The sequence below is a fragment of the Diadema antillarum genome, unplaced genomic scaffold (assembly GCF_040938485.1).
Source record: "Diadema antillarum isolate AM-2024a unplaced genomic scaffold, OU_Dant_1.0 scf00000049, whole genome shotgun sequence".
Taxonomy (NCBI): domain Eukaryota; kingdom Metazoa; phylum Echinodermata; class Echinoidea; order Diadematoida; family Diadematidae; genus Diadema; species Diadema antillarum.
Window position 1 is genome coordinate 2,021,325 of NW_027270938.1, and position 26,106 is coordinate 2,047,430.

Here is a 26,106-nt window from a genome sequence, read left to right on the forward strand (position 1 = left end):
ACTTGTTACTGACTTATGTTAGGGGTAATATTATTCCCCCTGACTTCTGAAAGAGAGAAGTCGATTGTTCTTTTATTAAGTGGGAAAAGTGAGAATATCTTGAATTTTCTTTATACTTTCTTTATATAGTTGTACTCATATGACATCACAAGCTATAGTAGTCTTCTCATCCAGCTGTGACTGAGCAGAAACTTCAAAAATTCATAACTTTTGAACGGATTGTCCGATTTTCCCCAAACTTTCACTGATGTGTTCTACTGATATTGCTGCATTCACTTAATCCACATGTATATGAAGGTGGACTTGTCCTTTAACAGATAATCATTTGTCTTCTGCTCTGTGAATGTCATGTAGATTTGATTGGTGCACAAACACTACTAGCAGTTGCCGGAATGAGCAGTGTGAATTGAATTGTACATGTTTTAGGGTTTGTGGCCTATTATTTTGTGTGGTGGCTCCACTATGCATCCAGATGACTGAACTGTGATATTTTAAGTTTATGCTGTATGTTTATAGATGGTGACATTACATTTTCAAATGTTTCTGTCTTGTATTTCAGTAAAGAAAAATAAAATCCATGATGTAATTCCCTCTCTCTTTTATTGCATTTACTGGTACTAAAAATGTGTGCATGTACAACAGTATATAGATATTATATAGGTGATGGTTTTATGGAGAGAGAGAGAGAGAGATACATATACATAGAAAGAGATATATTATGTTTCAAATATATTATACAGATGTAGAGATAGAGCATTATATTACATACACAGAGAAAAGATATAAAGGCAGAGAAGATAGAGAGATATACAGATGGGAAAGAGAGAGAGAGGGAGAGGAGGGAGAGAGATGGTGTGTATGTGCGTTTGCATTTTTACAATTTAAAGTTTACATTGGAACTTTTGACTTTCATCTTTGTATAAATAAAATAAAAACCTCATTTCCTGCTTTGGGCCTATATAGGACTACAACTTGTATATATTTTGTAACCAGATCCTTTCATAATTTGAGCAAGTGGCAAATTGAAGGATGTCATGAATTGCTTTTATAGAATTACAGATTGCCTGTACAGAAATGTTTTGTAAGAAAGACCTGTCTCTTAATTCCACCCTACCATCTACATGCATGTGGCTGTTGCGTCAGAAAAATGAATTCATTTTAATATGGAGTGTACTGCCATCCATTCTTCATCCTTGCGATATGTACCCACTTTCTCCCAACACACAAAAGCATTCATGCTATGAATACCCCTAGATTACTGTGGTATTTATTAGCATAACGTACATGAATATCATTAAATTTATACTTAATCACACATTTTTGTTGACGTTAAGCGATTTCTATTCTGACTGTTTCGTTTTGCTTTGATTTTACCCCAGTTATCATTTGTAACCGGGATTACATCATCCTGTTTCGACCTGTTCGGGTGGCCGGCTGGTCGCGTCGGGCATCAGCTGATTGTAAAATATCAGCATCGATTACATCGACACGTAGGCGCTAGGCGAGGCTGAATCTGCTGCTGCAACGCGGAGGGGATCGGAGGCAGGGCAGGTCCCGTCCCGTCCCGGTGTAGCGCTCGCGGCGTATGGTAGCGTCCCGCGGTCGTTGGTGCACGAACCCCACATGTGCACGAAAACTACTAGTAGCAGCCAGTAGCATGACACACGTACACTCTCATCAACCCATACACACAGTCAGAGCAGTCATGCTATAAGACCTCATATTTCATTTTCAGGTCAACGTGTATGCTATGCGCTTGGAAATACCGTTTGAGTAGCGACCAATCTTTTACAATCTCCCTCACAGTCAAAAGACATCTCTGGGCAACCAAAAGAGTTTGCAACACAACTGAAAGACAGTTGTAAAACTAAATAATCAGCGATGGTTCGAGTGATCTTTTTGCATCCAGACTTGGGCATAGGTGGAGCCGAGCGACTCGTAGTCGACGCCGCACTAGCCCTGCAGACTCGGCGACATTCAGTGAAGCTGTACACTGCTCATCACGACCCTTCGCATTGTTTCAAAGAGACAAGCGATGGCACTTTGGAGGTATGGATACAACTCCTAAAGTTTTTTGATGAAAACTTATCAAGCTACGATAAACCAACTTGTAATATGTCCGTCACAGAGTCACCTTTAGCTTGTGTGTAGTCCCACACGTTAATAATGTTGTGGGAAATTTGAATTGCTGTGCACCCATCCATCCCATCCACTGATTGATCCAGTTACGTAACCAGACCATACAGATTCCAAGAGCACAGCTCCATTCTATATGCCAATGGCTGATAGCACGCTTAGTTTAATAGTACATTACATCAGAACAGAGTGCAAAATGTCAAGGATAATGAAACTGATAACTGTGTTGTGTCGGGAGAGCAGTGCCAGTGCAGTGAGTGGGTCGTGGATGCTAATTTCTGGTAAAATTAATTTATTTTAAATCTAGGTTTCCTGCTAAGTATATATATCTAGGTATATATATATATATATATATATATATATATATATTTTTTTTTTTTTTGTTGTTGTTGTTGTTCAGAGGCATTGTCATTGAATTGGCGACTATAAACTTTGAATCTTGTAATGAGTTGTAAATTGTGGCCAGTAGCAAGTGAAGCTGCCCCCCCCCCCCCCCCCCCCCCCCCGCCCCCACTGAAAAAAAAAAGGAAGAAAAAAAAAAGAATACTTAATTGCATTCTAAGCAGTACCAAGGTAAAAATAAATAAAAAATAATGATAGGACACACACAAACACACACAGTCGCAAGTGATTTCGAGTTCTGGTGACCTTAGCGCCATGAAGTGAGTGCTTCATTATGTTTTAGGACCAACTAAAATTAAAATTATGGAGACTTTCAGATGGATTATACAGGGCTTGACACCAGGCTACCGCTAAACATCAAGCCCTGAGCCCTGGTTTATATGTCACCATGCTGGATGTTTCACGTCGTGTACTTTACCTTGCTATCGTTTTGCTGTAAACATGCCTTGATTTGCAGTCACTGTGTAGGTACACTAATTGATATGAATGGAGGTGTGTTAAAGAGTCATTTGTGCTGCCCTCATTGTTCTTTGTTTAATTATGGTAGGAATTATATTAAATCCATGCTTCACCCATTGACACCATGCAGGTCATCACAGCTGGAGACTGGTTGCCAAGGAGCGTATTTGGCTACTGCTACGCCCTCTGTGCATACTTGCGCATGGTGTATGTCACCCTCTACCTGATTCTGTTCAGTCGAGAACAGTATGATGTCATCGTCTGTGACCAGATCTCCGCCTGCATTCCATTCCTCAAGATTCGTCGATCCAAGGTAATATCTCATAAGTTTTTGACAAATGTTTGGTATCTATAATTCTCTTTAACTATAAATACATTTATCTTTCAAAAATATTGCACATTGTTATGTTATATACCTGCAAACTATTCCTATTTTTAGACCAAATCAAGCCATAATTAAAAAGTGGTATGAAAAAGCTGCAAGTAAGTATTTATCAGGCTTTTTAATGAATGAATCCTCATTTTTGTTTTCCAAGTATATATTGCTTGCCTTGTCAATAGCAAAGTGATTTAGACAAGAGGTCAATCCCCTGCAAAAATCCACTAAAGAGCAATTTTATATAATGGGAAGCTAAACTATTTAAGGATATCACTTTGTGAGTTTCTTCATGTGCTTCAATCTGTAAAGCTCCAAGTCTGCAGTCGTTTCCAATATTGACAATTGCCCTTCTCATTTCAGATACTCTTCTACTGCCACTTTCCTGACCTGCTGCTTACAAAACGACAAAGCTTCTTGAAAAAGCTCTATCGTGCGCCCATTGACTGGCTGGAGGAGAAGACTACAGGAATGGCAGACTGTATAGTGGTCAACAGTAATTTCACAGGCAAGCATTGTCTTACATAAAAACTACTCTAGGGTAATTTATGTTCTTCAATTTTCTGAATCTTTGCAAAGTCTATACAAAGATATTTGCAAGTGGTAGCAACTTAGCATCATCCTCACTCTCCAGAGAAAAAAAAGAATAAAAAAATGAGTGAAGACTGTGTGGAATAAAAACAAAAAGAAGCCTGCAGGATTGTCACAGGTCCGGTAAAAACATATCAAACATAGAAAATTGTCAAATTGTTGTCGACCCGATATGTAAATGTTGTGATGCACTTAATAGTGTTTTAGTTATACTGTGGTTTCATCTGTTCATTACAAGAAGGACACTGAGTAGATGACATGGCTATCACATTTGGAATCTGTTCCTAGCAGCAAATGTAATGGCAATTAATAAGACCTATGTGTATTCTGAGTTAATAACATTTTCAGTATGAAGACTTAAACAGTATGTGACATCTCGTGCTTGCCTGGAACATAAAGTTGTTTTCACTTGAAGCTGCATTTATAGAACAATACACAGTTGATGTAATGAATGCACAAAATGTGAAAACTACAAAGAATTGAAGACCTTCATAGTCTTTATTAGTTATTTCTCCTTTCTCTCTTCTCTTTTCTCCAGCTGAAACTTTCAAACAGACATTCTCAACCCTGAGCGATGTCCAGCCGGAGGTGCTGTATCCTTCCCTCAACTTCTCAGCCTTCAATGCGACCATCGAGTCGGCTGGTGACCTCATACCATCTGGTGTCAAGACTCTTTTCTTGTCCATCAATCGCTATGAGAGGAAGAAGAATCTCAGCCTAGCAATAGAAGCCATGGGTGAGTATCATCTCCTTGTAGTAGAGATGCGGAATGAAAAAAGCCATATTGTTTTGAACATGTTACTTATAATTTGACATGTAAAGTTGGACTTTGTTTGTACATTGTATGTAAGTTTGTATAATTGTATTTTAGTAACATATTTTTCATTGTCTACATGTTACCAGTTTAAATCAAATTTCTGTCTCCATGAATGAATGCACAATAAGTACTCATAAAGTATCATATTAAAAAGATAGCAACACTTTCACCTTTTCAACTCTGAACTGTCACTGTGAATTATAGATGAGTTTGGTTTTGATACTCATTGTGTGTGCCCACATTTCTTCCACATTGTTTTCCTCCATCCCTACTTCTTAGGTGAACTGAAAACAAAGCTCTCCGATGACGAATGGCAGAATGTTCACTTAGTGATGGCTGGTGGCTACGACGACCGCGTTGTTGAGAATCGCGAGCACTATGAAGAGCTCGTCGCCCTCGCAGAGCAGCATGGTCTTGTAGATCATGTGACATTCCTACGTTCGTTTAGCGATGCCCAGAAGCTGATCCTGTTGGATAACTGCACGTGCCTCCTGTACACGCCGTCCAACGAACACTTTGGCATCGTGCCAATAGAGGCCATGTACATGAACCGGCCAGTCATCGCAGTCAACAGTGGGGGTCCTCTCGAAACGATAGCGCACAAGCAAACAGGATTCCTGTGCGAGCCAACAGCAGCAAGCTTTGCCAGTGCCATGGAGCGGTTTGCGCGCGAACCTGACCTGAGGGATCGACTAGGGAGAGCGGGGCGAGACAGAGTAATCAACAATTTCTCCTTTAGGGCATTTGGAAACAAGTTAGAGAAACTAGTTAAGAGGGTAAATAGATTGTAATAGAAATGAAGTTCCTGTAGTATTGTGTCTGATCTACACATAAGTAGCTTCTGTGTTTTCTGTGGAACATGTCAGTAAATGTGTGGTGAAAAGCAGCCAAATATTGCATAGTTTATAATATGCTTCTATATGATATAGAAGTGCATTGTGCTTGTGTGAATGGTCAATTGAAGGCAAGTGAGCTGCTGTGATATTTTCAGGTGAATGCATAAACTCTCTGTGGATGATTTTTGTTTTAAGGAAAATAGTATTGAAAAGAAGTGAAAAGTATTAAAGAGAGGTGAAAGTTTTTATGGCTATCAAAACAGTTTGAGGTGAAATATAATTGTATAAATTGATACCAGAGAGATATTGCGATAAATCTGAAATATACATTTGATTATTTATGTTAAAATTATTTTTGATAAAGAAATTATATGCTTCTTTAGTCTTGTTTGTATCAGAAAAAAAAAACCCACAAACATTTTTGTTCATGTGTGGTGTAAAATCAAGTGTGAATGGATGTGAGTAGGCTGTAAGAAATTAAAGAAAACACAAACTCTGCATAAGGTTTCATCTCTCATCGTTAGGAAGGTGTTTGTTAAAGTATTTGTCAGTATTTCAAATAATTTCTGTTTTGATTGTCTTTATCTTTTGTCTATGTGACATTATGTGCAATGAGGGACCTTTAAATGGTGTCAAGTTACTAGGAGTTGGACCAGGGTAGACACATACACCATGTTCACATCACAAGGAATCTAATCAAGAGTGCAAAGACACCATATGCAGTGGGTTGCGGGGATGTTGACCAGTAAATCATTTGTTACAACAGACAATAGGTAATCCAGTGTGAAAGCCAGCCGTAAGGATGTGAGCCATTACGGCCAGTGCACAAGTTTTTCTGTTAAATGGAACACCAGAATGTTATTGCAGCTGTGTGTAATTCATACAATTTAGCATGTGGATAATTGTTGAAGACATAATAATTTGATAAAGGGACTCACTGTTGGTTTATCACTCACTAACTGCAATACAATGCTTATCTATTCCATTTATCACTCACTAACTGCAATACAATGCTTATCTATTCCAGAATCATACCATCTTTTGAGCATCAGCGTGCGTGATCTATCAAAGCATGAGCGTAAATGAAGGCCCATATATGGTCACATAGTTTAAACCATGGTCATCCACTGGTGAGTTTGATTACAGTGGATGTCATACTCTTAAAAAGCCTTGAAATTAATTGTACTAACTCCCTATTTCTCATGTTAAAGATCCCCTATGTTCCTCATCTGCCAGAGAGTTGTGTGTAGATGTGGGAGAGTATTAATTGCTCAAGATGCCTTTAAGTTTTAAACCTTACTCAGCATGCACAAGTAAAACATACGTCACAAGCTCCGTAACACAAATGTTCAAGGAAAGCACAACCATGAATCACATACATTGTAGTTACACTCAAACACACACACACACACACACAAACACACACACACACACACACACTCTCTCTCTCTCTCTCTCTCTCTCTCTCTCTCACACACACACTCTTTCAACAAGGTGCTAATAAATACCTCAGTATGATCCAACCTTGCCATTTGGGTATATATACTTACAAACAACAACAACAACAAAAGCTTTAATTTGAAATGTCTCCTGTAGTTTATGTACATGATATCAAAATTGCAGGTATGTACACTATACATATGTTCATCACACTACAATACATGAAGCTGATATGGAGCAACAGGAAGTCGATTCAATTTCCCATGTGAGCAGACATTACATTTAGCTGTCATATGCAAGACTTTCCCTGTAGGGCTGCAATCAATCAGACTTTATGGCCTTAATTCACAAAGGTGGATTAAATTTAGACCATGATTTATGCAAATTTCTTCTGCATAAATAAGATTGATAGATTGCGTACGCCAACAAACGTCCAGTAACAGATGCGCATTGATGCGCGCATGTCAAAGGTACGCCTATTTCACGCTTATTTTAGACCATGGTTTAGAATTACACCATAGTCTAAATTTAAATTAAACCACCCTCATGAATTTGGGCCAATATGTGACATATTTTGCAGACATAAATCAGTTGTGAATCACAATTTGTACGACAAATTCGTGAGTGGTTGATGGAGAACCACCAACAATAGACATTTGTTGTTGACTTGTCTTCACGTGTCATGAAGACAATACCAATACACATGACATTCATCTATTGCGGGTAATTCTTTGGCGTATTCGGCAAATTTGTATCAGCAGATGCTCAAAATTAGCAAGAATAAGACCACAACAAAATATTGGGCAAATACCCGTATAGTTTTCCATGATTATTCCCTCGTAGGATGCTACAGTATGCATTTAGAAGTGCAGTCAACTCTGCATTAGTAGATGTTGCATTAGGTGTGAATCTCACCCACGTTGAAGTGAATTTTACAAAAACAGGAGTGTAAAGGATGTTTATGACGTGATCCTGAAGTGAACTATGGACAAGGTTCTGTAATTAAGAAAGCTGGTTATACCCACTTAGACTGCATCCAGTCTGCTGATTTTTTTTAATTAACATTTTTTTTAATAACAAATAGTTTTAGTATCGTAAATGTTCACAGTGCAGCCAAGTCATGTCTGTCATCAGTGTTGTCAATAAATCCTTAACCACAACTAAAGCAGCAAGAATATTACCGTTTTGTCTTCTTGATCTTTTTGTTGTATCACAATGCCAAATACACGTGTATATGAATTCATTGTAATGACTTGTCATATTTTTAGATGAGGGAAGTTACACTGACAGGCCAGTACTGTAAAAAAAAAACAGCATGATTTTGTGGGGAATGCTGGCACATTATGAGTGGCATACAGTATACAGTGTACTCCCGTTATAACGAACACGGTTATAATGAAATTCCGGTTACAGTGAAATAAAAATCAGGGCCGGAACATTATCCTCTCCCTGGTTTTTATTGTTTGTTTATTCGGTTATAACGAAATTTCGATACAATGAAAGAAAAATGCTGGTCCCGAGGACTTCGTTGTAACAGGAGTCCACTGTATTTGAGAAGTACTACAAACACACAAAGAGACAGACCGAAATGAAAACATACGGAACTAGAAATGTCGCTAAGGCGACTGCTATGCCTCCGCCATAATGCATGATTCTCCTAATAGGTCTATAGTACATGTGGACAATGTATAATTACATTTTCACAATATTGGCAAAATATTGAAATTACATGTTTGTCACAAATGTGTTGAATGTTCACCTTCCTTTACCTAGATTTAATTAGATGAATAGGAGAGCATGTATTTGGGGATTCAAGGACTTTAACTTAACTTTGACCCATTCATAAGTGTATGAATACTGTAATTTTCAAGGTATGGAGAAAAAGTGTAATTTCTGTATTGAAAAGTACACTGTTACCATTTTCTTTTGGCCTTTGACCCTAAAATTCATAGGATAATCACTGTCAGGCAGAACATGCATAAATATGTAGTAAGTTTCAAGATAACTTGAGCCACTTCTGAGATATGGAGGAAAAAGTTAGTTCAGCACTTTCCCTTGATCTTTGACCTTTTGACCTTTGAGGCAAACCCCCCCCCCTCAAAAAAAAAAAAAAGAGAAAAAGAAAATTTCCAGATAATCTAGGTTATACATGCATACACCAAGTGTTTAAAAAAAAAAAAAAATTGCTGGCATTACATAAATACATGTATGAGGGAAATAGTAAAAATTTGAAGTGTTGCACTTGACCTTTGACCCCTGACCTTTGACCTATGAACCCTAGATTCTCTAGATAATAACTGCCAGTCAGTACGTGTATATATACTATGTTCCATGAAGATACCTTGAACAATTTCCAAGGTACGGAGAAAAAAGCGAAGTTTTAATATTTTAACTTGACCTTCTGACTTTGACCTTTGACCTCATGACCCAAAACTTTCACCAGAGAATCTTAATTGGGTAATACATGTATACACTAAGTTTCAAGAAAATATCTTCAGGCATTGCATAGATATGGAGGAAATAGTGAAATTTTACGTATTTGACCTTGACCTTTTGACCTTTGACCTTGACCATGTGCACCCAAAAGTTGATAGGCACAACTTCACCCCCTAATACACATACATGCCAAGTTTCATTAGGATACCTTAAAAAGGTTTTGATAGTTACCCTGTCCACAAAATTTATTACGGACGGACGGAAGGACGGAAGGACGGACGGACGGACGGACGGACGGACGGACGGACAACCCGAAAACATAATGCCTCCGGCACCACTTCGTGGCGGAGGCATAAAAACACTCTCTGAAATGTAAAATGCGATAAGCCTTCAGGTGAAACTCTGATTCACAAATTATGTATACATTGCATTACAGCTCATAAAACATGGATTTTATGTCTTTGCTCTTGTTTTATAATATAACACACGTAATTCCATGTATTTCAAACCTAGAGATGGACAGGGAAAGGTGGCTCCAAGTATTCTTGACAAATAACTTAGCCTCACTGTGAGGAAAGTGAGTGACAAAACAATCATCAAAATTAAAGTAATCAATGTATTCTCATTGCACCTAGCATACTCCACTTAGATGTCAATGTTACCAGCAGAGGCACTAATTTGATTGAGACACAGCCTAGCCATGCTGTTAAAATGCCACTCTTGTGTCACTGTAAATAACAGATATTACACTTACTGTATTTGTATAAAGGGCAGCAGAAGCTTCCTGACAGGTGACTGGAATCGGACCTTTGTTTTACAATCACAATGATGTCAGTGTAAATCACAGATACATTGTGCTCATCTACAAGATATTGTATTTCAGTCACTTCAGTCACTGAAGGGCAGCACAGCTCTGTGATTAGGGTTTACATGTGACAGCAGGCAGGAAGAGAAGTGGGAGGGGAGTAACCTCAAGCACTAAGAGTGAGGAGAAAGCCTATCTGGTTCTCAGTTTATGATCCCAGCTCTCCATGTACCCGGATGGAAAGAAGAATATTCAGAAGAAAAAGAAAGCCATTCTTCTCTGATTCATGCAGCTCTTGATGTTGCTTAATACTGCATCTGCTCACTTTTGTTCCTGTTACTTCACTGCCGTCCTATTTTCCCCCACATGCTGGTTTGGTAGGAGCATGATGTTCTCAAACTCTTTAGGTTAATAATCATCCTTGCCTCAAGGAAAAATAGCCAACTTGGTGTTGCTCCATTCTTGATATCTCACTCCCGCAGAGCCGAGGTGGAACATGTCACATCTCACTTGCGAGAGAGGACCAAATTGCTGAAGAAGCGGCAGATGGTAGGGTACATGTTTGAGAGTGTCATTTGCTGGAATCCACCTTGGCCCTCTTGGCCCAACTCGGCCCTTCCTCTTCCTCCTCCTCTTCATCTGATTCATGGAAGATTGGTGTCGGTTGAGTGCTGGATGAAGACAAGAAGAAATATGGATAGAAACACATCAATACAATCAACACTTGCCCAAAACAAGAACATGATCAACTGTTCAGAATGGCTCAAAAAGTTGAATGTACAAAAAGAAAATATTTCTTTGTTTGAACTTCTCTGTCAAAGATTAAATTTCACAGTATTATTCACGATGGAAGAATGACATATTTTCCATATAATGAAGAAAATGTGTCCCTCCAGGAAAGAAGATATAATACTGTACATTACCCTTTAACTCTTTATGTGCCATGGTGGCAACCCCCTGTGTGCCATGTTATTCTTGGACACGAAGGTAGACATGCTTTGAGAAAGAATTCTGTTTTTCCAATGTGTTATAACTTCTACAAATTTCTGTTAAGCTGGACGTAATAGTGATCAAAGTTTAGAGGAAAGCGAAACTTTGCTTCGATATATATTACATGACAAATTTATTTTCAAGTTTTCTTTTGATTGACCAGTTTGCTACATTACTGTGAAGGCATGACTTTTGCACATAAAACCGTGACAGAAACTTAGAATGTACACGCAAATCTAGTTGTGAACACCGCTTGATAGTCAATCACCACATAGAATGCAATCCATATGTGAGAGGAACAAAGGCGCAAGAAACGCTTTCATTGTACTGCGAGATTAGCGATTTATTGATTGGTTTTGGGGGCTTTGTTTGTTGAGCAGAATATGCGAAGTTGGCACGCCGTCGACTGAGTCGGACGTGCGAACGTGGCACATAAAGAGTTAAAAGATGTGACAAGTACTGCTCAAGTCACATCATATTCATATCTTTTCATTAGACAGGAAAGTACTCTTTCGCAGCATCCATTCCTACACCATGTCAGAAGACATGTCCATATACTGTATGAATGGCCGTAAATAAACTGACACAAAGTGTTTCTAGGATTTTAAAAGGTTTGCTGCATTTTGAGTACTGATATTTTTTAAGGGGAGACAATAATCAAACTATTGCGAAGTATACAAAAGCTTAACCCATATTTTGCGCTCTTGTGTATGCGACAACAGATTCGAGTAACCTCAAAATTGTGATAGATGAACTCTGATGCTCATAACCAAAAAATAATAAAAGGCCATAAGAGGCCATAAACTCACTGTTTGTAGGCTGGGGCGACCCAAAGGGGGTTCTCTTCAGCATCTTTGGCATGTCTCAGAATGGCCTGCCTGGCGTCAATGTTTGGATCGACCTTCTTGGTCAGCGCAATGGTCTTGGCTACGTAACGAGAAAGTGTGCTACCGCCAGCTGCAATACGACCTCCCTGACCTGTGTATGGGTCAATAAAATGGTTCAAGTAAAGGATAAGTTCCATTTTTTTCTTTTCTTTTTTTATTAGTAGAAAATTAAAAATTATGTGTGAGAAATATTACAGCAGTGTTTATGTCATTACTACTATCATATAAATAAGATTGTGATATTCTGATGTATGCATCACATTTACAGTCATCATCGTCACTATTCATATCATCATTATCACCGAGATCAACATCAACATTATCACTATCAATGGTATTAAAATTTAATCCATTACCACTAATCATGATCAGCAAGAATTCTTAACGTCATTGTATGCTGTCATATTTTTTTTTTTTTTTTTTTTTTTGCCATCAGAAATAAGCCTCTAACCCTTTGGTTACAATCTATGCCAGCTCTTTGGAAACCAATCTGTATTGACGCACAATACATAAAGAAAAAAAAAAAAAACACTTCAGCAATGACCACTTGGAAGAGTTGTCAACAAATCAAGCCAGAACCTTAGTATCAGGTATCCTGTGATTTTGTTTGTTTGTTTGTTTGTTTGTCTGTTTTTGTACCTTGCTTGATCGGTGGTTCTGGTTTTCTCGACTTGACAGGGTCTTGCCGGTCTTTCTGCTGCTGTTTGTAGGCCATCATCTGCTTCGGCTCATCCTTGCGAAATCTTGACCTCCTTGACATGACAGCTGCGGGAAAATAAAAAAACAAAACAAACAAGCAAACATTAAATGGTCATTCATTATCATTGCACAAAATACTATTAGTGTACACTTGTAATGACATACAGTAGTGTATGGTAAAATTACAGCGTTGCTTCAATCACTGCAACCTCGGAAACAAACCCTGCCCAAATAATGACAAAAACAAACAAACACACAATAAAATTTACACTGTGTAACTTTTCATCAACGAACAAGCACTAAGTCTAAATCCATGCTTGATTTTTGCCTCTCAAAATCGGGACAATGACCTGAACACACTGTAATACTGCTGCATGCTGAAGGTGCACTGAGACATAATACACTGTTTTTACCCACTTTTATTCTCTCTTCACATATCATGCCCTGTTGCCTTACTCTGAGCACATACTTGTACATTTCTTTGCGCCAGCTCTCTTTCCATCACCCCCTCTATGTTCCTATTTGATTTTTGTGAATGAACAATTGTATGAATATTTATTCAATCACAATTCTTGCAGGGACTCCAACCCCAAGGACCTTCTGATCTGAAGATTCTCCCACCCGAAACCCCCAGCAAACGGGAGACTCCAAGTTGATGTGTGCAAAGCGTGAAGTTCCTAGGGTTCTAGATGTTCTCTGGTGCTATCTAAGGCTTATTTTTTCAAGGTACGATAGCAATAAGTAAGAAATCCTTTCCACCGGGAGACACAGAGCCAGGGCGGGAGAAATCAAATCTCAAACGGGAGAACGGGAGATTTTGCAAAACTGGGCTTTCGGCGGGAGATCTCCCGTCGAAAACGGGAGAGTTGGAGTCTCTGTTCTTGTTCCTGAAATATCATTTCTTCCCACACACTCTACTTACGTGCAATGATGTGTTCATTCTTGACAATGTCTGGCTCTACTTTCTTCCTCCGCTTCTTGACGACACACAGCTTGGCACCTCTGAGAAAGTAACAAGAAAGAGACATCACTGCAAAGTTTTCAGGTCTATATCATTCCCTTTCACACAAATTCAAAAGTTCACACACATTCACACTGTCATCTGCCATCATGATGATAAATGCCTCTGTTCACATTGATTTGTTTGAAAGCTGTACTGAACACCATACAACTACCTCAGGCCTACAACATTATTGTTCATAATGAATTTCATGAACCTGGACATCCCTCCCCCCCCCCTCCCACACACACACACCACCACCACCACCAAAAAAAAAAAATAATAAAGAAAATAAAAGGAGGAAAAATACATCCACCAAGTACACCTGACATAGCAGCAATTAATACATGCAAGTTGGATTCCAAGTAGTGAAATAAATGTAACGGGGTCACATGAATTGAATAGCTTGTTTATATGTTTATAAGGTCCTTAGCATTAAAAAAAAAACAAATTGTAAATTTGGATGTATTAGTAACATGGGCTACTAAGTACCGGTAATCAGTCAGATCAGGATACAATAACAATCTACACTCTAACAGAGTGACTTTAAAGCCAACATGAAAAACAGAAAAAAAAAATATCACTTTGATTCTCCCTGGATGAAGCCTAGCTAGGAAAAGAGAAAGACTTGCAGGTACTGTACCTGTGACTCTTGTTAGGGTCGTAAAACACCTTGGCCTGTCCATTGCCACAACCGATGATGATCTGGTTGAGTTTCGGGTGCCACAGACATCTTACAACACTCTGTCAACAGTGCATAAACATACAGATGTTTCTGTGATTTGTATTTATTCAGTCCATGAAATATACTCCTTGCAAAACTACACTACGGTACAATGAATATACAGCAGTAGAAGGAACAAAGATCATTGTAATAGCTTCATAACACAATTGCAACACCTATGGATGTTCCATAAAGAAACAACAGACCATACAAGAATCGCAGAATGGCAAAATCCTTTACTAAGACTGTAGCTCAATGGAAGGTTGTCAAAATAGATTAACATGAAGTAAAAAAAAAATCATGACAAATCATATTTGACACCATTGCCTCTGACATCCATCATACATCAATACTGATTAAGTCACATACAACTATGTACTTGGAAAACACTTCGTCCGTTGAGGACGGACTGGTTTTGCTACAACACGCATTTCCCATAGACCCCTGCTTCAAGTATACTCAGGACTCGTCCTCAACGGGTAAAAATCATATTTAACCCAAATCTGCCATGTATTTCATGCTTCACTCACTGATTCTCCACATTCCAGCTCAGTGACTCTCCTAAAGGTTTCCCTCTCAAAGAAGACGAGCCTTCCCTGCTGTTCCTTCCTGACCGACAGACCGGCCACCACCAGCTTGTCATCAGGACTGAAGCAGCAGTCTGAACTGTGGAAATTGAATTCACAAAGAAGCGCTCTTACAATCATGTATGATGGGTAAGAAGACGACATTGACAACCTCATACATTGTAGTTAAGCAGACAAGAAACACTGTACTGAGAGAATTAGTCCTCTTTATACTAGCAGCCTTTCAAATGTCGCATACCGCAAAAGATGTGATATTTATGCATAACTGGTGCCAAAATCAAAGTGTCCAAGTCAAATGCTCGTTATTTGTAATATTCAACATCTTTGATTTTTTAAAATTAAAAACGTGCAAAATTCATCTTATCAGAACAAGCTCGAAAAATTACTCCAGCGAAAATTTTTGCTTTTACAGTAGTCTAGGCTGTAAATTTTGGACAAAGAACTTCTGCGGGCCTTCAGGAAAGACCACAAGGCCTTGGGAATGTTTAAACAATCCTGCAAAGGAATCACTATATACAATGTAAGTGCTGAAAAGTATGCACAGTAATACAATAACAAACAAAAGCAAACAAAATCCTCACAATAATATATTGTCAACGTCGCAAGGATGTTTACCTCTAAACACATAGAGGAAGTGACTCATGATACACAAAATGGTATAAGTACTAATCTTTCGGACAAGTAAATTCAAATTTATCAGCGCATACTATACAGCTACACAAACTGATGCTACAGTGTACATATTGAGAGCTATTGTACCACAGAACAAATCTCCTTCAGATACTTACACAGGATAGAAGTTGTCCAGTCCTGTGGCAACGTTGACCGGCCTCTTGAAGTTCCGAATGTCCCATGACTTCAGCGTGTCATCTCCTGTTCAATGGCACATTACCGAGATGCACAGGGAGGAGTAATTAATGGGTGGAGGTTTTCAATTGTCATTAATTTGTGTGCAAGTTTGTATCAGGGCTTAGCAATATCAAGCCAAGGCAATGTAGCTATATAGCATTAGTGAAATCTTCTCTTTGTGAGCATGAGTAACTTTGTGTGTTAGGAGCACTATCTTTGAAAATAAAGAAATGTCTAGACAAACAAAACTTACAATCAGCTTTATGCCTATACAAATATGGTAAGGAAGTCTACAGATCACATCTGTCGTGCTCTAACCTCTTCTCCCTTGTCCTAAAGTTCATCTCAGTTACCTCAATCTCATTTGGGGGTATATTCCATAAAGAGTATGAGGTTGAGTCCTTCATTTGTTTCTTTATGGACCATGACATCTTGATTTGACACAGCACAAAATAATAAAAACTGATAAAAGGCCCAGTTCACAGCCATAGAGACCACATCATAACTATTTCTTCTTGTGGATCAACTAGTTAAAATCATATGTCACACTTGTTCTTTTCTTTCAAATTTAGTCTCCAAATGACACTAATTCCATACTTTGTATTACAATGGAAAGTAAGCAAGCCCCTCATGTTTTTTGTGTTTTTTTTTTTTCTGGTTGACCTGTGTGTGTGAAAGAGAGGGGAAGAAAGATGGATAGTAAGTATAATGCTACAGACCAGAAAACAATGAAAGAATATTGAGACAGCAAGATGAATGAATGAATAGATAAATACACATTATAGATGAATAGAGAGTGAGAATGGAGAGGGAGGAAGCATGTCACAAAACCTGATTAACCTTACCCCCTCTTGTGACAAAGATCTGGTTGTCATACGAGAAAGAGATGCAGGAGGTATCCGTGCCGACGCCATGAGCTGTCTTCTGATGGTATGTTGGTCTCACCTGACGGGGAGATAGAGATTCAGTTAGACAAAAAGTAAAACTAGGAAATCACCCATAGAGAGCGGACCTCCACCAAGCAGCTCATTTCCACCCATTATAGATGCATGCTGAAATCACCCATAATTTCACAATAGAGAACCCTTTTATTTACATCATAACAACAGTCAACATGCTCCAAGCCAAGTGCAGGTCATTTTCATAGGGTTTTGTGAGGCAAGAATAAGCAAATCATCACAAAAATTACATCAAGTTTATTGACAAAATATGAAATTGACAAATGGAGAGAGACAGAAGACAGGGAAACAGAGAGAGGGAGATAGAAATAACACACTATAGCAATAAAAATGCAACAAGAAGAGAAGAAAATGAGGATGTAGAAGTGTTTTTAATAAGATACAAGTGCCCATAATACCTCTTGAGCTATCATGTGCTTATACCTCTTGAGTTATCATGTGCTGTTTAAAGGACAAGTTCACCTTCATAAACATAAGGATTGAGAAAATGCAACAATATTAGTAGAACACATCAGTGAAAGTTTGAGGAAAATTGGACAATCGATGCAAAAGTTATGAATTGTTTAAATTTTTGTGTTGGAACCGCTGGATGAGGAGACTACTACAGCTTGTGAGTCATATGCGTACAACAGTATAAAGAAAATATAAAAGAAAATTCAACATATTTTCACTTTTTTCGCATAATAAAAGAGCAATTGACTTGCCTCTTTCTAAAGGCAGGGGGAATAATATTACCCATAACATTTATCGGTAACGAGTCAGGGGAATGTGTACTTTTTTCAAGAGATGGAATTTTGTGAAATTCTCTTTATATTTTCCTTATATTGTTGTACGCATGTGACATCTAAGTTATTCATACACTGCAGTAGTCTTCTCATCCAGCGGGTACTGCACAAAAACTTCAAAAATTCATAACTTTTGAACGGATTGTCTGATTTTCCTCAAACTTCCAATGATGTGTTCTACTAATATTGCTACATTCTCTCAATCCTTATGTTTATGAAGGTGAACTTGTCCTTTAATGAAAAAATGGTACAAAGTGTTTGTTCACAAGCAAAAATATGCACCCAACTTTAAATATGCATTATTTTCAGGAATATACTACTTCCAGTTTCAGAAAGTCAAAAGAAAGAGGGAAGAGCTTGAATGTGCCGTCATCTGGCTAGACATGGAAGAAGAGTGAACAGAAGCAGAGAAGGAAGAAGCAAAAGAGAAGAGATTGCCCACCAGTGGTCTCTTCACATCCCACAGCTGCAGACTCCCGTCTTGACAGGCTGCTGCTATAAGCTTGGCATCTCGGCTGAACGCACAGCACATTGGGTTGGTCCTCTTGCCGCCTTGACCTTTGAACTTGATGACCTGCAACTGCTTCCAGGGCTTGTTCAGGTTCCATACTCGTACAGTGCTGCCCCAACACATGTGTAAAACAGAGAGAGTGATGATAAGTAAAGCCATGAGTATATGGTATATACGATAATCCTTGCGTACGGGAATGGCAGATTGCCTGAGGTAAAGTTTGAAAGCAAGTTCCTAATTTTCTGTTGAATGGGCAGTGAGGATCACATAGTGTAGCATCAATGCAATCATCAGTGACTTCATTTATATACATGTTGTATATGCAGCACTGCCTTACACTACTCTGACTTCAGTTCAGTTCTGTTTATTTCCTCATTCCTTATAATTATCCTGAATAAAACATACAAAGGTAAAGGAGCATATTCAAAACAAATCACATGTAAAAACAGACATAATCATCAGATCATGAACAAATTTACAGAGAAGCTGATATATAACAAATATATGTACTTGAAAATAAGTGTGCATTTTTCCTACAAAATTTGAATTGAATACTAGTAGCCCTGTTTGCAAGCCACAAAGGTCACTAGCTTCCTGAAACACAGTGGGGCTTGGATTGGTTATTTCTTGGTGTGTTTCCTGCTGTGACTTTACTAAACTGACTCTGAAGTTTCTTCAAACACATATCATACATTTTTCTCACAAATGATGGGTCATGGGGACTGAATAAAGTCAACGTAAAATAAATCCTACTGCTTACCTGTCACCTGCACATGTGATGAATTCCTCCTTAACTTTGGGATTCCAGCAAGCTCCATTTACCATGGATACATGACCCTGCAAAAAGAAACAGCAACAAAGCAAACCAAAGATAGATTCGCTTCAGACACTGCAATTATTTGTTCCCAAATGTAAACAACTTTTAATTTCTCTCTGTGGGGAGACAAATGCTTAAAAAGTAATGACTGGCACAATCAGTTTGCAATTTGTCTCTTGCAATTCTATGATCTGTCAAAGTTTTAGATGTTTTATCTCAGTCATATTGCCAGGTAAGTCATATAATGTGTTCATTAGTATGTATACATCTCACATGTCCCAAACATTCAGGGACATTTGTGATGTACCTGTAATATTGGTTTACCCAATAGTAGTCAGTCTCCCAGTCCAAGTTATTACAACACAAATCTTTGCCATAAACATAACATTAAAAATTGCCACCATAAGCATTATTTTGTATTACCACCAACAACATCACTATCACCATCATCATCAAAATCACCATCATCATCAATATTATCATCATCATCACCACAATCACCATCATCACCATTGTCATCAGTTTCATAATCACCATCATCATCATTGAATTTTCCTCCTTTTCCTTCCTCTCACCTTTGTATTGCTCATGTCCACTATGTACTGGTCACCCCTCACAGTCTCCATGACCTCAAAGCCGTCTCGGTCAACGACCTTGACCTGTGGCTTGGCTGCAGCCATGAGGATGCTGTCACCAGTGATGCTGTACTGAAGACTTCTGATTTGATGGCTGTTCAGAGTGGGATTTAATGAGTACACGAGAGTCAATGAAAAGATAGAGGGGGAGAGAAGAAGTGAGATAGGTACACTGTGACCATCACATAATAATAATAATAGTAATATATCTATACAGTGCATAATAATTATCATTAATCCTCCATGCAAAAGCTATTTTCAGATTAATTCGGGAAACTATGAATAATCATTTACCAACACTTTCCATTCTAATGGTCCTTTTAGTGAATTCTCCATGACTTTTTTTTTTCATTCTCAATTTTCTCTCACCTGATGCTGCTGCATCAGTGTGTTAATGCCATATGCAATATGCGATATGTTACAATCTTTATTAGGATACATTTCATTCTGAATGGGGACATAAATCAAAGAAAATATCTCTTCTGCATGCAGTCGTAGGCAAGTAAATCACTTAAGGCAGGTAAAAAAGTTTGTATGTTGACAAATGTGAACATTGTGTTGCACTACGTCACCTTTCGAATGGTTGGAATGACCTGAAGGAGTTGAGGGATGCATCCATGGCGGCAAAGTCCCAAAAGCGAACATCAAAGTCATAGCCTCCAGTCACAAGCCTCGAACCAGACGGATCCAGAGCTACAGCAGATACCTATTGAGCAAAAAGAAGCCAGGATGAAAAGGTAGCAAGTTATATGTCCTTTAGAATATACAAAGATTCCAGACTGAAAGATAGAAATCTCTTGTAACAACATTTCTGAAATGTAATTCTTGATTTGTCCAGAGTTGTGGCATGGTCAAATACTCAAATAAGTCTCCTCACTGAAAGATAGCTCCAATGACATTCTAAATCCCAGCTGATTTCACAAATGCTATGGCCCGTCAATCACACATGGAATGATTCAATATACTTCATAGATGTTTGAGTATTTAACGCACGGAAAAACCATGGCAAAAGGGATTACAAAAGTCAAGTAAAGCTGTGCGTCTTTGTGTTTCAGAGGTTAAAACATTCAAACTACAAAATAATGCACATCAGAACCAAGCAAAATTCAATAGAGAGAATAGCTCTCAACCAAGACTGGCAGATCATCATTTGAGAAACATGTATTGCAGAAAAGTATTTCAAAGTTGCGTTCATGTTTTAAAGCTCATTACAAACAAGTTCTCTGAAGTTTGACACCCATTGGCTCACATGCATATATGTCAAACTTTAACCTTGGTTCTGACAAGGCCATTACAGATAATTTGAGATTCACATATTGCAAAACTGGTACCAATGTACAACTTTAAAGATTCTTTTCGAGAAAAGATACTGGGGGTAATGAGCAAAGTTTCTTGGCGATGCATTCCATAAAGTGCATCTAAAAATGAGATACCATGTTCACCAGCCTCCACTTCTACAAGTGTGGTGCCTGGAGTACAGTGTTATCCATGGCAGAGCAGAATTCATAATATGAATGGTGGGGAGAGTGGAATATACGTGATGAATGTTTTAGAGCACAATCATGTAAGCACTGGAAAACCAGCTAACATATTTTTACCTCAAAGTGTTTTGGGGGGACTTTTTCTCCAGACCTGCAACTGTGCCCCCTATCCTTTGACCGCATACACAAACAGTGTGATAAATAATAATTGATCCATTTTTATGCATCCACTGAGAAAATATATATATATTTTTTAAAGTCATTCTTAAGTTATCATGATCACAAGACGCAGTTCATGTATAATTTACGGAAAGGGTGGACAAGCAGCATGCAAAATAACAGACAAATAAGCAAATAAGCAAATAGCACCATAAAACTTCTTGCTCTGAATTGCTTTAGGTATTGTATTGAGTCACTGGACCAAAATGCACAGTGAAGTAAGATATGGTTATACAGCTGGGAATACTTACAGACTTATGGCCGTGATTCAAAACTATTTCATGTGTTGCTGGGATCTTCTTTTCTGGAGGCTACCATACACACAAAAGAAGAAAGAGAATGATTGGTGTTGACAAATATTTAAATTTGTCAACACGCTTTTACAAATCAAAACATATTACATATCAACTTGATTCAAGAAATTAGTATGCTATCAACACTTTTAGACAGCAATAGTTCGGCAGAGAGAAATAACACACATCTTCAGCATGTTTCACAAAGAGGTTTCCAATCAATAGAGGCTACAAACACACATTTACAGCCAGGAAACATCCCACTAATGGCAATGACTGCAGTATTGCTGCAGTAAGTGCAATAATTTTAACTTACAATGGTCACAAAATCTTTGATGAAATGGGTCCAAGAGTGTTTTCAAATTACATCTACGCTCAAGTGTTTCATATTGCCTGACATGTATAACAAGAAATACCTTTTTATTCAAAGAAAATTGCACTGCAAAAGACATAAATGTGCACAAATGCTATACCAGAAATTGTTTCAATGAATTAGTAACACCTAATATGTATACTGGATACATTCTTACCAGGTCGTCCTCATCTTCTTCATCGTTATCTTCATCGTCATCATCATCCTCACTGTCAACATTTGCGGAGGATTTCTTGGAGGTAGAAGGCTTGCTAAAGCCAGGTGGCAGTGGAGGACCTGTCAGGGTATACATAATAACAAAAGAAAATTGAACATATCTGTGATATTCCAAGATGGGAGAATAAACTTCACAATATCACATCAAGTTCAATATATAAATGATATATACCATGTTGACATCAGATAGTCTGTATTGAGCTCCAATTGATTACTTCAACATAAGCCAAATGAACACATTCCTGAGGATCATACTGGAGATACTGTTGTACATACACAGTATCTCATTTTCATGAGGATTTAAACATCTGCATATTAACTTGATTCTGCCTTTAATTGTCAAAAAATAAAATACACACCTACGGTGTATATGCATATCTTACCAATCATGTCATCATCATCATCGTCATCATCGTCTGATGTGTTCTTGTTGGACTTCTTCGTTGATGACGAAGGTTGCTGTCGGTTGATCTGATCATCGTCCTCATCGTCATCGCTGTCTCTTGATGATTTCTTCTTCGACATCTCCTGGGCGGTTCTCCTCGTCTGTTCAAACATCTTGTTGAAGTCAAAAGTCTTGGCTGCTTTCTTGCCTACATAGCATCCATCAAAGGCAACACAGACACATTAAATATTATACCTCGCATGGACAGGTTGACCTTGAGATTACAAATTAAGTTCCAAATGCTCCTAAAGACAGGAAAAGCACATGTTTAGATTTCTCATTTTTATCTACATGTCAAGAATATTTTTCATGCCACAGTATTAAAGCTGAAAAAGCTTTGAAATTTGGATTATGACAATTTTCTGCTCACATAAACTGGTTTATGTTTCATTTCACTTTGTGTCCTACAATATCTTTTAGCTACTGTTGTATGATGCTATGTTTACATGTAAAAATTAGTCATGGAAAAGAGAAAGTAGAGAGAAAAAAAAAAGAGAGATATAGGAGGGAGACAGAAAGAGACAGAGAGGATCTACTGAAGTTTTATCATCAACTTTAGTGCATGCACATGTGATGTGAGTCAAATTCAGCTACAATGCTGTGAAGAAAATAAAGAAAGCCAATATGAAAAAACATATAGGAGATATCAAAAACTTTTTGATATCTCCTATGATGCAGATAACGCTTTCCTGTAATTTAGGGATCAAATAAATGTGAACATGTATATATGTTTTATTTTTTTTCAAAACAATTACATGAAGTAAAAAGTTTTATACATTTCGTGCTACAGTTTGTCAGACAAGCATTACTTTGCTCAAACAACACCAATATCACTTGTCATGACCTCATTCACTGCTTTCTATTTCAGTTTTTAAGTAGATTCCATTTTGTTTCTTACCAAAGCCAGAAAATCCCATCACTTGTGCCATGTCCATTTCAGGAGGGTCATCTCGTGGTTTGGTGTTTGATGTGGAACTGTCGTTCTGCTTGCTGACAGACTGACTCATTGATGCCTTCTTTTCTCGTTCAAGACGTGCAGCTGTATACATACGATAATAAAGAATTCCCTGTTACTATGGTTATAAATGGTACACACTTTGCTTCTTTTTTTCTACTCAAGCTGCCCTCTAGTGTGTAAAGTGGAAATAGAAATACATGTAATTCTGTAACATATAAAGTTAAAATGCATTAACAACAGCATGCAAAAAGAAAAAAGAAAAACTGAATACCTCATTTAAAGGATAGCAGAAGAAGAAGAAGAAGAAGAAAAACAAGAAGAAGAAGAAGAAGAAGAAGAAAAACAAGAAAAACAAGATGAAGAAGAAGAAGAAGAAGAAGAAGAAGAAGAAGAAGAAGAATAAGAAGAAGAATAAGAAGAAGACAAAAACAAAGACAATTTTATATGACACTGGTAGAGTCAGACTACTTCATGACTATACTGGAGCACAGCGCATTGCCCACTTGATGCCAATACAAGAATACAGGGCTCTGTAATTGCCAAACTGTTGCTGCATTCTGGTAAATGGTAGGGTGGGCAAAGGGACATGTCGATACACGTATTGTATGTCTGTGCTATGTCTCCCTCCCAGCTCTTTATCATGTTAATATACCAGGTACTCAATGATAATCTATGAAGTATCGTAAAAGCTTGTAGCCAATCTTTCCGTCGAGACCTCCAGTTGCTCCTTTGAATTATACAATGTATTTGATCCTTATAAAACCCAAAAGCTGAACCAACTGATGTAGAGAAAGGTTAAAAACAAACAAACACATAATTTGTAAACACATAACCCTACAGTTTTGTTTTTTGTTTGTTTTACTTTTACTTGATCTCAGTACAAGATACCATGAATACCAGTCAGCACGTAAAAATATAAATGAGCCTATTGCATTAAGGTCCTTTTGGTTTTGGCCATCGAGTATCTCGCCACTGTTCTAGCCCCATTGTCTTTCTTCTTCTCCTCCTCCTTCTTCTGCTTGGAAAGTACAGTCTACTATCCGGTGTACAGTCATACTATTTGCCAGGTCTGGTGTAAAATATACAGTAACTGTCCAAAACATTTCTATATTCTACATCATACTATGTGCGGCTAGAAACAATGCTCCTCTGCAGGGTGTTCCAAACCTGATATACTATTACTACAGAGCTACCAAGTCTCACGCATTCTGCGTGAGACTCAAGCATTTAGGAGTCATCTCACGATCTCACGCATGGCACCCATTTTTCTCACGCATCGGGCGAAGTCTGCAACTTGGGCCTATAATAATGAGGATAGCTCAAAAAATTACAGTGATAGTTGCAAATGAAGGTATATTTCCCTTTTGTCTTTCAAAATAAGTAAAAATTAGTCCCTTAGGCTTAAGTATGCACCTGATCGCACCATTAAGAGTTAAAAATTGAAAAAGCTCCCTACCGTGGGAGGCCACAGGGGGGAAAACCCCTCCTACACCCTCGCTCGCGCGCAAATTCGCATGCCGAGATGCCGAGTCATGAAAATCTCACTCATAAAATTTTTTTGAACTTGGCATCCCTGTTACTAATGACAGCCTCTGGAAAGAAGAATCTCTGAGTCTGATAGAGAAGAGTCTGTGCAAAAGCCAAACAGAGGTACCCCGGTACCGGTATATCATAGAATTGCCGCAGGTGATTTTGCTACCGGGATCAGGAATGTCTGAGGAATGTTGATACTTTATCTTTCTGGTTGATGACAATAGATAATGATATGGTGCATCGTCATTCGTCATCGATCAGCACCTTGCACTGTCTTAACGTTAGACAGAAAAATCCGTCTGTGCGGAGGAACTTTTTTTAAAATAATTTTTTGACATTTACAGCTCTCCTCCGTGAAGCCAGACGTAGTCTCCGCGTAACATATCCCTGACGACCAGATACAGACCGATATTTCGGTCAAGCACTGTCTGTGCCCCGCGTTCCTGTGCCGTAGAACTTGTGCTTTGTCGTGGCCATTGGAGTTTGCTCGGCATTAATTTATTGCTGTCATACTGCTTGTTACACTGCTTGTTACGAATGTTAGTGTTACGCTGCTTAATGGAATCATGAAATAAACTGTGAATGAAACCTGAAAGAAAAAAAAAAAGAGTGTTAACAGGTTAGGTCTAAAAGGTTGCTGCTTCAAAACAATGACATATTTGACATTAAATTACCATTATTTATTCCAATGCCTTTCCAACAACAACAACAATATCATGAAGTGAGACATGACGCGACGACTGCAAAGTAAAATAAAGACTAAAGTTAAGTTTAGCCTATCATAAAATAACATTAGTTATTTAATATTACCTCTAAGAGCTCGCATTTCTTCAAGATCGTCGTCCAT

General features: G+C 38.1%; 2 protein-coding genes across 2 annotated transcripts; one reads left to right on the forward strand and one right to left on the reverse strand.

Annotated features, from left to right (window-relative positions):
• The first annotated feature begins 4,217 nt into the window (after window positions 1–4,217).
• Window positions 4,218–5,880, forward strand: LOC139715456 (alpha-1,3/1,6-mannosyltransferase ALG2-like). The gene is made up of 3 exons (XM_071627029.1): window positions 4,218–4,260; window positions 4,503–4,700; window positions 5,061–5,880. The coding sequence occupies exons 1-3, from the start codon at window positions 4,218–4,220 to the stop codon at window positions 5,570–5,572; spliced, it is 753 nt and encodes a 250-aa protein (XP_071483130.1). The 3' UTR covers window positions 5,573–5,880.
• Window positions 5,881–10,869: 4,989 nt separating this feature from the next.
• LOC139715457 (WD repeat-containing protein 70-like) lies at window positions 10,870–26,106 on the reverse strand. The gene is made up of 17 exons (XM_071627030.1): window positions 26,070–26,106; window positions 23,667–23,807; window positions 22,707–22,916; window positions 22,265–22,383; window positions 21,693–21,752; window positions 20,314–20,447; window positions 19,682–19,835; window positions 19,050–19,126; window positions 18,221–18,398; window positions 16,880–16,979; window positions 15,974–16,058; window positions 15,129–15,264; window positions 14,518–14,618; window positions 13,797–13,876; window positions 12,815–12,940; window positions 12,098–12,266; window positions 10,870–10,969 (listed from the first exon to the last, which is right to left on the reverse strand). The coding sequence occupies exons 1-17, from the start codon at window positions 26,104–26,106 to the stop codon at window positions 10,870–10,872; spliced, it is 2,007 nt and encodes a 668-aa protein (XP_071483131.1).

Coding starts and splice junctions, on each gene's coding strand:
- LOC139715457 (XM_071627030.1), bottom strand. CDS start 26,106: ATGGACGACGATCTTGAAGAAATGCGAGCTCTTAGAG. Junction 14,619..15,128: donor AGCTGGAATGTGGAGAATCA/GTGAGTGAAGCA, acceptor CACTGTTGACAG/AGTGTTGTAAGATGTCTGTG. Junction 12,941..13,796: donor GAATGAACACATCATTGCAC/GTAAGTAGAGTG, acceptor ATTTTCCCGCAG/CTGTCATGTCAAGGAGGTCA.
- LOC139715456 (XM_071627029.1), top strand. CDS start 4,218: ATGACATGGCTATCACATTTGGAATCTGTTCCTAGCAGCAAAT. Junction 4,261..4,502: donor ATCTGTTCCTAGCAGCAAAT/GTAATGGCAATT, acceptor TCTTTTCTCCAG/CTGAAACTTTCAAACAGACA. Junction 4,701..5,060: donor CCTAGCAATAGAAGCCATGG/GTGAGTATCATC, acceptor CCTACTTCTTAG/GTGAACTGAAAACAAAGCTC.